At 42.9% G+C, this 14,600-nt stretch overlaps 3 protein-coding genes across 13 annotated transcripts in view, besides 1 other annotated feature; 2 read left to right on the top strand and 1 right to left on the bottom strand.

Annotated features, from left to right (window-relative positions):
• CG43867 (uncharacterized protein) overlaps positions 1-14,600 on the top strand; it is a 119,759-nt gene that overhangs the window by 79,613 nt on the left and 25,546 nt on the right. For 7 of the 10 annotated variants that reach the window (NM_001272180.1, NM_001272178.2, NM_001272175.1 and 4 more), the window contains one exon: positions 5,189-5,251. In NM_001272180.1, coding sequence (NP_001259109.1) covers positions 5,189-5,251 — 63 coding nt within the window. Of the gene's footprint in view, positions 1-5,188; positions 5,252-7,373; positions 8,498-12,006; positions 12,338-14,600 lie in introns of those variants that run through there. The other 3 variants (NM_001272176.1, NM_058041.4, NM_001103391.1) reach the window with 2 other exon arrangements.
• CG3713 (uncharacterized protein) lies at positions 1,206-2,192 on the top strand. 2 transcript variants are annotated; one of them, NM_144244.3, is made up of 1 exon: positions 1,206-2,192. In NM_144244.3, the coding sequence occupies exon 1, from the start codon at positions 1,260-1,262 to the stop codon at positions 1,509-1,511; it is 252 nt and encodes an 83-aa protein (NP_652501.1). In that variant the 5' UTR covers positions 1,206-1,259; the 3' UTR covers positions 1,512-2,192. The 2 variants fall into 2 exon arrangements, with proteins under 2 accessions (NP_652501.1, NP_001259110.1); NM_001272181.1 differs by having other exon boundaries at positions 1,206-1,705.
• Positions 3,066-3,540, bottom strand: CG14635 (uncharacterized protein). Its single transcript, NM_130508.2, has one exon. The coding sequence runs from the start codon at positions 3,524-3,526 to the stop codon at positions 3,167-3,169; it is 360 nt and encodes a 119-aa protein (NP_569864.1). The 5' UTR covers positions 3,527-3,540; the 3' UTR covers positions 3,066-3,166.
• Positions 12,973-14,600: part of a mobile genetic element that runs on past the window's edge.

Genomic DNA, 14,600 nt, shown 5'->3' with positions numbered 1-14,600 from the left:
CATTTTCCGCGTTATATTTCTTAACTGACACAATAAAAAGTTCGAAAGGCGAATGACGGCAGAATAGGAAGAGCTATAGCAAAATCCAACATATAAACAAACAATGCCCAAAGGGCAGCATAGATCTAGGGTAAGATCAGCATAAGAAAAAAATGGAAAAATGGACCGAGTGCGTTTAATTAGTCACATTCCGACATCATAATACCTTTAATAAAGCAACCAACTTAATATTAACAAATGGGGACCATAAAGTGTGAAATGTGGAGCGGGAGTCCTCAAAGGACCTGCGGATGGCAAGCAATGGCCTTCATTTATTTTCCTCAGCCGCAGCTGCTGCTTCTTTCTCAGCTTGTTAAGCATAATTAAAATCACAGAGCGGGATGGAGAGAGGCGCAGAGAGCCAGGGAGGAGAGGGACAGAGCTAGTGAGTAAGTGTGATTAAAAGATTGCAAATTTCTCACTCTTATTCATTTTTTTTAAGCTCTTCTTTCTGGCCAAATTGAATTTTTCGTTGCAGCAGACAGCGAGTGAGTGAGTAGGACAGAGCAGAAATGCATTGAACTGATCAGGGTAGTAACAGCACCATGTAGAATCGAAACTTTATTCACGTTAAATCCCCAATTATGTTGGTCTAAATAATGCTTGGTATTAAATAGTAGTATTCCCTGCAGAGGGCTCAAAAGTGTTTTTTTTTTTTGTTTTTGTGGAACGGAAGCCACCTCGCAATTCGACTTTAATGAGTAAACAGGGCGTGCAGACGCTATGCAAATGCTTTAGTCCCATTGAATTTGATGGCCGCGCATAAATGTAATTATAATGTGCATTCTATACAGCAACAAACATAAATGCATAAGTGCATAAATGCGCGCGCGTGTGTGTGTGGACAGTGGATTACGTAATGCCGATGCAGTGAATACGATATAATGTGCTATGCATAATGCATGATCGCACTCCTTAATCAACGCCAAACAAGCGACATTTAATTTTAATTTTAATTAATTTTGTCATTTGCTTTTTACACCGATGACGATGGATTTACCGGAAAACGAGCGAGTCTGTAATCCATCCATTTTCGAATTCTGCTGTGGACGCAGCTGTGCTGTGGATTGTGGGGCGTGGGGCTTGGAGCGCGGATTTGTGAACGCGTGGATGCCTGGGGCTGTAGAAGTAGTAGGGTAGTATAGTAGTAGGTGGGCCTCCGATATCGTCAGTGCTGCGAAATCAGCTGTCGGGCGAGCACCGCATAATCAGAGGTGGGGATGTTTCTGGGCTTCTTGGTGGATCTGCTGTACTGCCGACGCTGCGGGGACGACTGTATGATGGAATTCCCATCGACTTCCGCGAATGAAGAAGCAGCGCCGAAAGTGGTAAAGGTCGAACTGCCGCCGCTGCCGCCACTGACCTTTGAACTCATCCGCAATCCATTGGCTGCCGACCAGGAGTGCGATGATAGCTTCGAAGGCTTCGTCGATGGTTATGATGATCCCAGGCTGCCGGAAACCATCATCTGATTCAAAAAAAGCTTGCCACTCACTGGCATTCCGCACTCCGCTTCATTTGGTTTAATTAAAACTCTTTTTGCCATAATCCAATTAAGACCAAAGGCAAAAACCAAATGACAACAAATGGCATAATGGCCAGACAACAAAACAGACGGCAAAAAATAGAAAAACTCGACAAACTCAAACAAAGCTCCGCACAAAGCAAAAAAAAAAAAACTGAACAAAACAAAATGCAAACAAACAATGCAATAAAATTCAATTACAACAAAATTTTAATTAACTTTTTGCAATCAAAACACAAACCAAATGAGGAGACAACTGGCATCCGAATTGAAAGCCAATAAAAATGGGCGTAATAACCTAACCAATCTACAGGTCATCGATGGACAGGAGAGGGTTAAACGAATCTGACAAAGGCTGTGTACGTTAGCTTCAAATGGGATAGGATTACTTGAGTGTATCATGTTATGTGTGCAAAAGTTTAAAAATGTATATGCACGCACATATGGTAAATGTTTGGATTCGATTGGGAGCACCAAAGAACCAGGCACAGTTTTCCAAACAATAGAAACTACTCGTAGTCGTGTGCCAACTATCGGATACCTTATAGTCTGTATTAAAGTTTGTTATTGACTTATTTACTCTACGAGTACTGATGGAAATGAGTATAAATATGAAAATATTGTTTGTAAACTGTTAAAATGTTTTATTTCGTTTTGTGGGGCGGTAGGTCGCATTACGTATACGACGCGCAGACCACAGAGTAATACGTTTCTAAAGCAAGTTTGCAGTTGCACTGTTTCATTGTTGACCTATCAATTGGGCTCTTCTTCCGGTCGTAGCATACAGTCAGTGTGAACTCGTTTCTTCCAAAGCAATTCCGAGTCGGATAAGACACAGCTACTGCAGCCCATCAAGATCTGCTTCCATGCTCCTTGCAGCATTGTCCACCCACCCTTTAAGACCTCCTATATATTCACATCTGTATCGCAATCGCGAGAAAGACAACTTTTAGTGCGACATTCGCTGGAAACTTTCAGCAGAGCGGCAAACGACACCTAAACCGACTAATGGGCAAAGTCACCTCCTTTGGCAGTAGTGGCTTCGGGGGTTTACTTCACCCATTGTGAGCCATTTGTTTGCTGGAATTGCATTCGTGGCTGCGAAATAACATTTTCCGTTTCCGTTCTTGTTGCGACTGCGTGCCACATTTGTAAAACTTGTGTGTTTAAGTCTGAAGTGTCTGAAGGAAAGTGGACCCCCTCCCCAACCCCCCTTGGCACACCACCAGCAATTAATGCCAAATGTTTTCTGCTTTAGGCCGCCGCTTCATTTCCTTCCAATTAAGTCGCCAATTGGCAGGCCAGAACGCCCCTGATTAAACAGGTGTACGGATGAGGACGGCCAAATCCGGTAAAACCTTCGCAATCTTTCACGCACGCAAGTCGAACCGAACTTTCTGCCTTTTCAGCTTTATGTTTAATCCAATGGTTTGGCCAAGTTTCGTCGCAGCGCCGAACACCAGCCAGCCATCGCATGCAAGTAAATTGTCCATATAGTCAAGTCAGGAAAATGTGTAAAATGTATTTATTGTGTTCGACTTTTAGCGGAATATGCGGGATCACATGTTTAATGTCAATGCCGAAATCCCAAACAATTTCCGCCTAGAACTGGTCGGGAATATTTCGAACTGAACCAGATGACCCGGCGTCTTGGAAAGATCTGCCAAAAATTCGATCGTAGCGCTCCAAGGCTTCGTAGGAGACCCGTGCTGACCGCAATGAGGGACGAAGGTAGCCCGTTGATGGAGATCCAGCTGAAGGAGGAGGAACTGGAAACGAATCGTGTCGCTGTGGCATAGAAAGATCGTTCCACTTGCGGGTCTGCTCCTGTTGGAGCTGCAGATCGGGCGCCTCATCGTCCAGGTCAGCGATATTCCGCCGATGGGTGGTGCTGGTGGAATCCGTGTCGGAATTTCCCTGGGCCCTGATACAGGCAAACAAGTCGCTTAAACTAGAGCACATATTTGTTGCTTCTGGGCGAGTTTGTCGGTGGTTCCACCCTATTTATAATCGTGCAGCTATGCAGCTGTTTTTGGCAAAGGGAATGGCTCAGCCAATTAGTACACTAAGTAGACTTAGTCATTACCAAGCGACCAAGCGAACAAATAAAAACACTTCCTAACAATGTTGGAAATTTTAGACGGTACTTGTACTTCACATTTGATTGGATATGCAGTTAGATTCTCCTTTGAGTAGAGGAGTACGAGTATACTCCTCAAACAGCTTAGCAAAGGTTAACTCAGACTGAAGAGATGTATGAAAGCTTACCATCAAGTCAAGCTGACGTTTCCTGCCACTTCCGCTCCGCCATTCATCATCGGTAGAGGAGGCTTCTTCATATTTCGCACAGCAATTTGACGTCCATCAATCAATGGGCTCCACACCCCCGTCCGCCCCCTTAACTGAGTGGCCACTTGAATGGCATAAAAAGCGGAAATTAATGCACTTAAGACATTCAAAATAGACGGCAGTCGATCTCTTGCGCGCTTCAAGTGGACCCCTTAGCGACGTTTAACCATCTTCCTCTACGCCCTTCCTCCCTTTGGACTCTTGGGTTCCGTAGGCCACTTTGGTGATTAATTGGACGGGAATTCCTCGAGGGCTATTTCCGCGGCCGGCTTTTCACCTTTCTTAAATGGCAATCCATTGAGTTCAGAACGCGCGAAGCAAGCGACCAAGGGCGAAATTAGCCCCGTTTTCCAAAATTATCGTAATACCAGGTGCAAAGAAGCAGATCCCAGCGACATGAATTGTATTAGCTAGAGAGCATTATTACTATTAGCTGCAAATTGTGTGTCATTTCCCATGATTGATTCATTGATGGATAGACCATCCTTTGGGTGGCTGGGTAGATGATTCCCAATGAAAAACCTCCCATGCTGAAAAACCCCAAAAGCATAAGGACCGCAAAATAACCATTTTTTAAGAGCTCAAACGGAATTCACCACACCGGAAAATACTGGGAACTTCTTCTTATCAGGGTTTGTGTCTGCACTAAGTTGAATAATTTGTTAGAGGGTGTATCAGATAAATGTTTACATCGGGTTGTAGAATCGAATTTGAAATTACACTGTAAATTTTTTTACAGATCCATTGAAAACTAAGAGGCTTAAGAATAATTTTTTGGAAGTATAACCAATTCCCAACTAATAAAGTTAATTAAGTATTCTGTGGCTTATGAAATAAAACCATGAAGAAACGTTGTGGTCAAATGCCCTGACTATCAGATACCTTTTACTTGGGCAATTTTCAGAATTAACACGCCTTCAGATATAGATGGCGCCACGTAATATTTTACATACAGATCTACAAAAGTATTTATATTTAATTAAGTATATTTTTTCAAACCTTTTACAATATTAGTTAGATTTTAATAGTTGTCGGAAGAAAAATTTAGATATATATAAAGGCAGGGGCAGGGGCACCCACCTGGTAAGAACTCCTGAAAATCTGACGAAACGATGTATAAATTACAAATATAAAAATGTAATTATATATAACAAACTAAAGCTGCAGAATAAGACATCAATATTATCCCACAATTGTTAATGCTTAGTCATGTTTAGATCCTGTTATTAAGGATATATGCGTGTTTTAACCAAGTCTCTTTCTTTCTACTTGCAGCTAACGGAGCTCGAACAGCGAGTCATTGAAGCGGAAGAACGCGCCGAGGAAGCCGAAGATAAGGTAAGCCATTAAATGACTCCCATCCCCCGCTTCTAATCCTTATCGCTTGGGTGGCAAAATTAAAACGATGGTTAGGGGATCCAGTCTATCCTGCACAGAGCCCCCACATTAGAGGACAGCTTAAAGGTGGAGGGTCCCCAGATTTTCATGACAATGATGTTCTATACAGGGATGGAGAAACTGTAGCTAAGGGGGGGTGTTCGTCGAGCAGGGGCCACTCACAGCTGTGACTAACAACAAAACTGGCCCGCCAACCTAAAATTTGTAACCAACTCAAGCGGCAGACACACACTTCGCGAAATTAATTCAAATTTTAAACTTACATAGCACTGTATGTGCATCCACTCCAAAATTCTAAAATCGGAAATCTATCTTTATAAGATTCATTGAAAAGAAAGATCTTAAGATACGACTACCAGTGATTTCTTTTAAATATATCTATACAGATGAGGTTGTTCCAAGTGTTCACAGAGGCTTTGTCCTTATTACCACCTTGTATTTTGTTGAGTGCCTCTACTTCTATTAAGGGAGGGGTAAAGGGATCCGGCTCCACAGCGTGTGCTCGGTACACAAGCCTACATCGAATTCCCTTGTCACCCAGTGCTCCCCGGATACACGCTTTAATGCAGGCCTGCGTTGGAGTTCGTGCTGCTGCAAGCGAAGTGAAGCTTTATAGCCCCTTTCCTCCGTGGCACAAAACTACCCCAAAAGGACGAAATACACAGGCTGTATTTGCCCCCTTCCGATTGCTCGATTCTGCCCCAGCTCCTCGTACTTATGCTTTCAATATCAAATGCGCATTGTTTACATTAACAAGTCCCCGGAGCCTTTTGGCTTTGCCTAACGCAACACGCCAAAAAACAAGCGAAATGCAAATATTTACACCATCTCCCTCGCGACATTTAGTTTCGCCTCTGCACTGCCCGAAAGAAAGGCAACCAGTATTGGTGGAAAAAGCGTTGAATACTTTATGCACACAGAAGAACCCTTAAATCGAACAGGAAATATTCTCTCCCATTTCTCTCTGTGCATTACATGCTCCCCCTACCAAATCCAGATCATGGGTAGCTCAGAGAGATAGAGCCACCGTTGCCCGGCGATGTTTCCCGGATCCTTGGCCACCTTCGAATCCCCGGCTTCACTTAGCTCTGTGTGCCATTCCCGGAGAGAGCAAGGGAACCCAGTCCCGTCGAACAAACTCCGGTAACCCCGGATACTCAAGAAGGCGGGGCTAACCACTGTGACAAATTGAATTCTTGTTACTTTGTTTGCCCCGAGATTAAATTCATGTACAAGCACGTGGATGTTAACTAGCTAACAGGATGGGCCAGAATGGCCATAGCCACCCCGATTTCCCAGTTTTCCTCTGATCCTTACTCCCCTTTAAATTGCCGGCAACCCTTCGGTTTTTTGGAGGCCAAACCGTTAACAGCCTCGTTACTTATGCATCAATTAGTCGTGACTATTACGGGAGGAAGTGGAAGTTGGTGGAAAGCATTACGTCCGTTTCCGAGGGCGGATTATAGGTGGATATAAATATGAAATCCCCAGGTATTTAAGGATTAATCATAGACTATGAAGATAGGTAATCAAGTTTTTTGTCTGCATATGTGGCTTAGAAAATGTAAGCTTAGGAAAATTGTAAAATGTCTGCACTCGGTCAATTAGGATTTTCTGAGAAAGCTGGGAATCTGTGGATGCAAGTGGACCGCCATTAAAAAGTGATGTGACATGAGGCGAGCACATGGCAATTGGCAGTGTTGGAAAGTGTGGAAAACGCCGGAAAGTCGGCAAGGAAGGCCAAGCAAAACAAACAACAAGAACAACTAGCGGGCTAAACCACTTTCAAACTGTATTTCCAAGAAATGGTGCTCAAACTGTGGTTCTGAGGGGTTGCAAAGCTTGACTAGGCCGCTGAGAGCGAAGGCGAAGCTGAGAGAGAGAGTCGAAAAGAGAAAGCCACCCCTTAAAAAACAACACGGCCGAATAAACCCAAAACCTGAATGGAACACAGAGAACAAAAAGAAACAGCGTAACAAAGCGCAGAGCGTAAAAGTTGTGCAAAAGAAGACTTGTAGCTGCGCGGATCTGTCGGGTTTGTTTTTCGATTGTTGGCCCAAATAAATACTGCCATTTAAGCAAAAAGTAATCCAACTTGCACTGCGAGTAGTTAACGATGATCCCGTGGTGAAAAAGGAGGTGAAGTCACCGCAGGGCAAGAGAATTATTGGCACAAAACGCGCGCCCAATGCCCCACATAGCCACACATAAGAGGGAAAAGTGATTGGCAGTACAAAGTTAAACGAATGTTTGCTGGCAAATATTAATATCATGATGGTGGAAACAAGCATTGCAATTCCGAGATTTCGGTTAGTGTGTGATGACAGAACAAATTAATGAACGTTCTCGGTTATAGGACATTATAATATCGCATTGTACAACACCAGCGCAAAGAGTTTGCGCAAAGAGAACGATATAACTGTCTTCTCTCGAATTGCCTCTCGCTCAACGACAGCTGACTGGCGAAGAAGAAGGAGAGCGAAAGCAGTAGAAAAAGCGAAATGGGGAAGAAGCAGCAGCAGCCCAAAAGGACAGACAAAATACAATAAGAGCACGAAGTTAAGTAAACTAAGCTCTCACTTTAAATAAATAAGCAACAACTACGAGGAACGGTACCAGAACAAACGAGGATTAAAAACACAACAAACACACATATCGAAATTAAGCCAAACAACAACAAAACGTCCATTTACAAAACAGCAACAACCAGAAAAAGGAGATAAGAGAAGGAAACCAAGAAAGTCAAAAGAAAGAAAACGAAATTGTTACAGTGAAAGAAATCAGGAAATCGGAAAAGCATAAACCACACGCTGAACACCACCTACTGCAACAACAGTGGAATGCTGCAAGAAAGAAGTTAACGCACGAAATATAGAATAACCCGGAGCAGGAATTATGAGATATCAAAATTTCTAAGCGAAATTCGCTGGTGCCCCCCAAACATGTTGGAAAAGCGTCCTGTAGGAAAGCGTCGTCGCTATTGCGTCTGCTTTCCTCAGAAACAAAGAAAATACCAACAGCAACGACTGCATTAACAGCTGAAGGACTATAACTAACAGTAACAGCATCTTTTGCTGGAGTAACGGTTTACGTACGAACAGGAGGCAGGATCATCGAAAAAACGCAACGAATCTCATCAAACAACGAAGAAACCCCCTTTTATGAATGGATAACTATAGGAAAAAGGTAAGCTTACTACAATAAATGCATATATAAGTACGTGCTTAAATCCGTACCATGCCAGAATGTATGGCTACCAAAAACGCGATGGAGATGTTGCACCAATGACCTCTTGGGCCAACCATTAAATCTAAATACCATTTGTGAAGAGAAGTGACGACCTCAGGAAAAGATCTTTATGAGTCTGAACTAATTTTAAACCACATAAATTATGACTTTTTTAACATATTGAAGATGCCTTGCTTCCGTTTGGCTTTTTCTTGCACCGCCCACCTAGAGTTGTCTGAAATATTTCCTTTTAACTTAAATACAGTGGCTATTATTAGAGCACAGCCCCCCATCATTACACCTTGGAGGGAGAATATGGCTTTTTTATTGTGCACATGTCACATGACCCCTTCAACCCGCTGCCGGTTGCCGGTAATGCAATTAAACAATTCGCGTTTGAACTTTCAACCTTTTGGTATGCTGGCAAAATGAAATCGAGAAGTGGGTCAGCCTGTTGATTGAATATCTTTTTGTATAAATGTACTTATCACCGAACCCGTCCGTCGTCATCTCTTTGATTGTTGCTTGATGAATGATGCCCCTGCTCATTCCTATTCCTATTCCCATTTCGATTTCTGTTTTGTTCGTATTCCCTACAGCAAAGTGTAGGAGCTGCAGATTCAATTAACTTTCCTGTATCCGTGAGATCCACTACGATGATGCAGCACGAGAGTAGTTGATTGATTGCCTCGAGACGCCAGGAGATGGGGCTTGGGGCTGTGGCATCTGGGTTCTGAGTTCTGGGCACGTGGATCAGCTGCTAAGCCTTCCACACTGACAACCCATTCGTCTCCGGGTGAACATTGATTGGATGCGCCAGCCCCAGTTCCAAGTGGATACATACGCGGATGCACTTACTCCGCTGGACTGTATGTGGGCCACACTGTTAATTACTTTCGCCCATAATGGCAGACTTCTAACCTAACCGCATCCAGAATTACCTACATACTGCCACGTTTACAAATGCTGCAAAGGGCCTTCATATCTATCCCGAACACAACGGTCTTTTCGTGTAGGGTATTTGCGGTGCCGTTCTCTCTTCTTCAGTCTTTTTGAGAGGGCACTTTGATTGGGGGAGATGTAAAGCGTTGGCGGACCCCAGTCGCCACCTTACCCTTCATGCCCCTTTCCCAGCAGTTGTTGCTATTTAGTTGTTGAACATTGTTTCAGTTGAATTAATGATGCATGCATCCGTCATCGGAGTGCAGGCTAGCCGCCATCGTCTTGTCTTGGTGGTTGTCTTGGTCTCCGACGATTGCCACTTTCGCTCGAAGCCTCCGCACTCCGCCCACACTGCACACTGCACACTCCACACCCCATACCCCACACCCCACACCCCACACCCCATACTCATATAGCCACATAGCCGTAGTAGATATAGCCGGTGCCTTTCCTGATCCAATGTGCCATCGCCCCAGTCCCCATCTTGCCCTGCTGATGTGCATTTGAAAAATGTAATGCGTTTATGCCTCGCCTCGAGTTCGCTCTCCCTCTTTTATTATCCGCTTTTCGTACCCATTAAAAGCTGATTACACGGAGCATACCGAGTTCACATGCAGTGCATACGCAATAAAAGACCTACGATTTTTAAAATTGAGAAATTACTGTACACTACTGTTTAACCAGGTAATATATCTTATTTAAAGTTCAATCGAATTGAAAAGGGCTATGTTGGATTCTTAACACAAAACGCTCTGTTCCTAAGGCCGTTTCTCGGATATTTCCCTCCTGGTCTAAGTGGTTTCAACGTTTTGTAGCCACCGAAGGCTGTTTTCTTTATTTTAATCTCGTCTGCAAGTCGACGACATCATTTGGCGGACTGTGGCTTTTGCCGCTAACACACAGCAACTTCTTGGGCAGCCAATGGAGCCACGCACAAGTCAAAAGACATGAGACGAGGGGCCGCATAAATATTTATAAAAATAGCGCGCAGAAGTCGCGACTCCGCCGGCAATTCGAGGCTGTGAATGATGTGATAGATATCCGCAAGATGCTTTTGTATCCATCGAGCGTCTCACGGCTCCATTGGGTCATCAAACCCACGGCACTAGGTGTTACGAAATCAGGGAAACGGGTTAATTTTTTTGGGGAGGTGCAGCTTGGTATATATAGTTCATATTCGGATTCATCTTTGAGTTTCTCACCCGTTCTGGCAACAAACATCTTGAATTGTACTCTTTTTTTTTTTTTTTTGTTAAGTTATTCTGTTCAAATTCTGACTACTCCCATCCAAATCCAAAGTGTTAGCTTAAATGCCAATTTTGTGGAAATAACCCAACTACGCCGTTTCGAGAGGGAAAGTCTTGGAGTGGAAAGTATCTCCATCGGTTGGCCGCCATCCAGTCTGGAGCTTCTACATACATTACCATATAGCGCGGTTGCTTTGTCTGGCTGCCTGCTGGCTGCTGGTCTCTGGCACTCTGATGGATGGTAGCGCCACTGACTCATCAGTATCCCCTTTGTGTGCGATGGCTGTTATAGCCGGCCTTTAATCAGGCAAATTGTTAACACCCACCGCAAACAATCATCCAAAGAGCCAACGCAACATGTTACATTTATTATGAGCAAAAATAAGCAACAAAGCATATTTGGGCAATGGAAAACTGGCGGAACAGAGATAAATTGCCTGGCGCGACTGCTACTATTCAACATCAGTTGAGAAGTACTGCGGTGTATACACATATAATCTGACAAGTAACAAGCAAGCACCCGCCCTTAGCCCCAGTTTCCACTTACGAGGATTCTCCTTAGAGCTGGACGCCACATGGGACGCACTTTCACCCGACTGACATCCGTCTCCAGCTGGATCGCTACTATCCCGTTGTGGCGGCTGACAGGAGGTTCTTGTCCAAACAAGCCCTATATTTCAAAATCAAATTGAATGGGTTCTTAAACAATATCATAAACGGCCCGGGAATCGAACAACGATTCTTATCCTCGTATTCATATGTGGTCATTATTTAAAGTTCAGTGATGCAGTATCACTTTACGTCCAAAGTAATTGCCCCAAAAGCCACTAAACACCAAACGCAAACATATACACATTCAGCGTTGGAAGGCGAGGGCTCTATGCTGGCCAGGCCAGGATTTGAGCATCCGAGGATTACGGAATAGGACATGCGGTGTGGGATGCAAGAAGTGGTGTATGTGCTTCTGTTTGATGCCACCCCAAAAATAAAACACGCACGCATCGCTAAAACTTCCCTCAGCGAATTTCCCTCTGCCAGCGCTGGCAGCACAATTTCCCCGAGCATTTCCCGCAGTCTTTTCGCTTCACTCGAGTTCAGTTTCGGTTTTAGTTCTTGTTGGCAGCTCGAGTCGTTCACTTCGCTGTTTGGTCTCCGATTACGTGAACAACCCACGCCGGTTAATTCATAATCTATTTTCTTTTTTTGCCGTGTCGAACCAAAATGTTTTTGCATATTTCTGGTGGAGTGTCTGAAGTGTTTTAAAACTACGCGCGAAAGGACTAACTACCGATTTTGAGTCTCCATATCTCCCGGTTTTCAACCATCGCTCGCGATCAGCGGATCCGAAACCGGTTTTTCTTTGCATATCCAACCGACTTCCCCTCCCTGATGCTTTCGAATGTTTTTGATTCAGAGGGCGCTGTGCCGAAATCAACCCCGAACCCCTAGACCGAAACTTAACCCCTGTGCGCGTGACACTGCCGAGGCGAAGGACCTTTGTCCGATCTTATAAGAATAACTGAGTGGAACTGGACCGATTGAATCGCAATGAAAATGGCGAAAATTACACAGTCAGCGAAAAAGGGCCGGCGCACACAATGCCCTCGATGTATGTACTATGTGTAATTAATTATTGTTTCCTTATTCTAAAACTAGCATCCTATTTTGATTCCTGTTTCAAGTTCTTGACCGGGCGATCCGCCCAACATGTTCAAGAAATCCCCACACGTCAGTGCGAGTATAGATTTAAAAAAACTGGTGAACAATGCACTCGTCTTCTTTACGATAAGTATCCCTGGCCTTGTCCGCCCCCCTCGTTGAGTTTTTCCCCTCCATTTTTTCACCGCCGAATGTCTTTGGCTGCTTTTTACGTGTTGGGCCCCAGCTGTGAGCAATCGTGGCGAATGCTTCATAAAAATCTAATATTTATGATTTGTGGAAAAGTAAGAGAATGATGCGCTGAGAAGTTGTCAAGACCCGAAGGAAAACCCATTTTATTCCAGAGCAGAAAAGAAAAGAAAAGGAAAAATGGGAGAAGGTGAAAAATTTCTTAATTGCTTACAAGTTTCGCTGTTTTTCTCGAAGAGACATTGTTGTCTGTGCTCCCAAATGCTTCACGGTTAATTGGTATGACGACGGGACAGAGAAAAGGTCAATTTATCGAGTTTTGATCGAAGACCAAAGTTTTCCCAACCTTTTCATTGATACCACGCCAGAAAAACAAAGATGAAGCACTACATCCCCTGTAAAATCCCAAATAAGAAGACTTTACTCGTTGAGTTTTTGTAAGAAACTCATTTTATTTGGAAATATCTTCGGTTTAAATAGGTGACATGAGAATCGCATCTTAAAGTAAATGGCCTACGCAGAGGCCTACGTAAATAGTCCCCGCCTTATCGAGGTCCCACGCTCGGGCACATCTGCCTATCTTGAGCGGCGAGGACCTTATCTGTGGTCTCCCACTAAGGGACTATTTTAGGAGGCGGGGAACGATCTCAAGTGACTGACTCATGTAGTGTGCACTTAAATTACATGTTTTTGAGCAATGCACCCATGTCGCCTTAGATAACAAAATCCTAAATATAATTTATCGCTCTCGATTCATTTACATAAGATATGAACGGAGCCCAAAATTGTAAGTCTTTAAATATATTCGTGTTCATGTGTGAACATTCTGCCAAAGGGCCAGCAAAGCTGAGATGTACATTAGTATATTAGTTGCATTTATAACAGTAGTGGACTGTATTTATTTGATATATGTTCATTTATTTTGCAACTAAGATTTCAATGGGCCTAGTTTTTCTGGCTTTTAATTTTATTGGATTACAATTATGGTTTATATTATTTTTAATTCAACAATTTGTACTCAATTAACTTATTTTAAACATTTTGCTTTTTCTATGTAGAAGTACATTTTCTATTAGTGGACTGTATATTTTTATTTGTTATATTATTTTATTGTTTATTTACTATTGATATTTATAGTACTGGCAACGGACCTGCAAAGGTTATTGCTTGCATTCTTTGTTGCACAGCACATTTCCGTATGAAATATATTATTAATACTATCATTAGTATTAAAGCAATAATTAATCCAGCATGTCCGGAAATATGATGGAAATGTAAATCTTTCAATTTTTGATGGTTCTCTTTCATAAATTTAATTTCATTATTCAATCGTTCAAATTCCTCAGTATGATTTAATATTGATAGTTTCAGCGGATCCCAAATAATCTTCGGCACTCCACTAACTTCTCCTATATAAGGTGTTGATAATAATTCTTCACTTTCGGACTGAATGTTATGGTGGGCAACTAGAATTTTATCGTCGGTTCTTGCCGTACAATATGGCGCAATGCTTAAAACTCCTTGCTGAGGCAAATCAAACAATTCAATTTGAGAGCCAGTACATTGCAGACGGACTTTTGAATTCGCAGGAACCTTAAACAACCAACTACTTTTCTTTTCTAACTCTACCCAGTAACTTTTAGAGTCGACTACTGTTTTATAGATGCAGTTCGCCGCTTTATCTGGCTTTAGAGGCTGAATCTCACATGCATTATCATTCGCTGAATTCCAGGGCCAACTTCCTTTGCATATTCTCTTATTTAGTTGCCATTTCTGACATTGATTTAATGTGGCTTCCGTCATTATGTGATAGGAATCTATCTCAAAATTATAAATTAAATATTCGGACGTTGTATGCACCATTATTATCCGATCTTCATTTCGAATTGGCACCGGAATAAGCCTGAACAATTTGGATGGATGCCTGCTAAACAGAGGCACTTTTGCACTAATGATCAATTTATCGTCGATGAATAAACCCCTGGCTGTTAACAGTGTATACACCTCCTTAAGTTCCGTACCTG

This window comes from Drosophila melanogaster, chromosome X (assembly GCF_000001215.4).
Source record: "Drosophila melanogaster chromosome X".
In the NCBI taxonomy this organism is placed as follows: domain Eukaryota; kingdom Metazoa; phylum Arthropoda; class Insecta; order Diptera; family Drosophilidae; genus Drosophila; species Drosophila melanogaster.
Note: the sequence above shows the minus strand (reverse complement) of the source record. Positions and strands in the feature narration are given on the sequence as shown.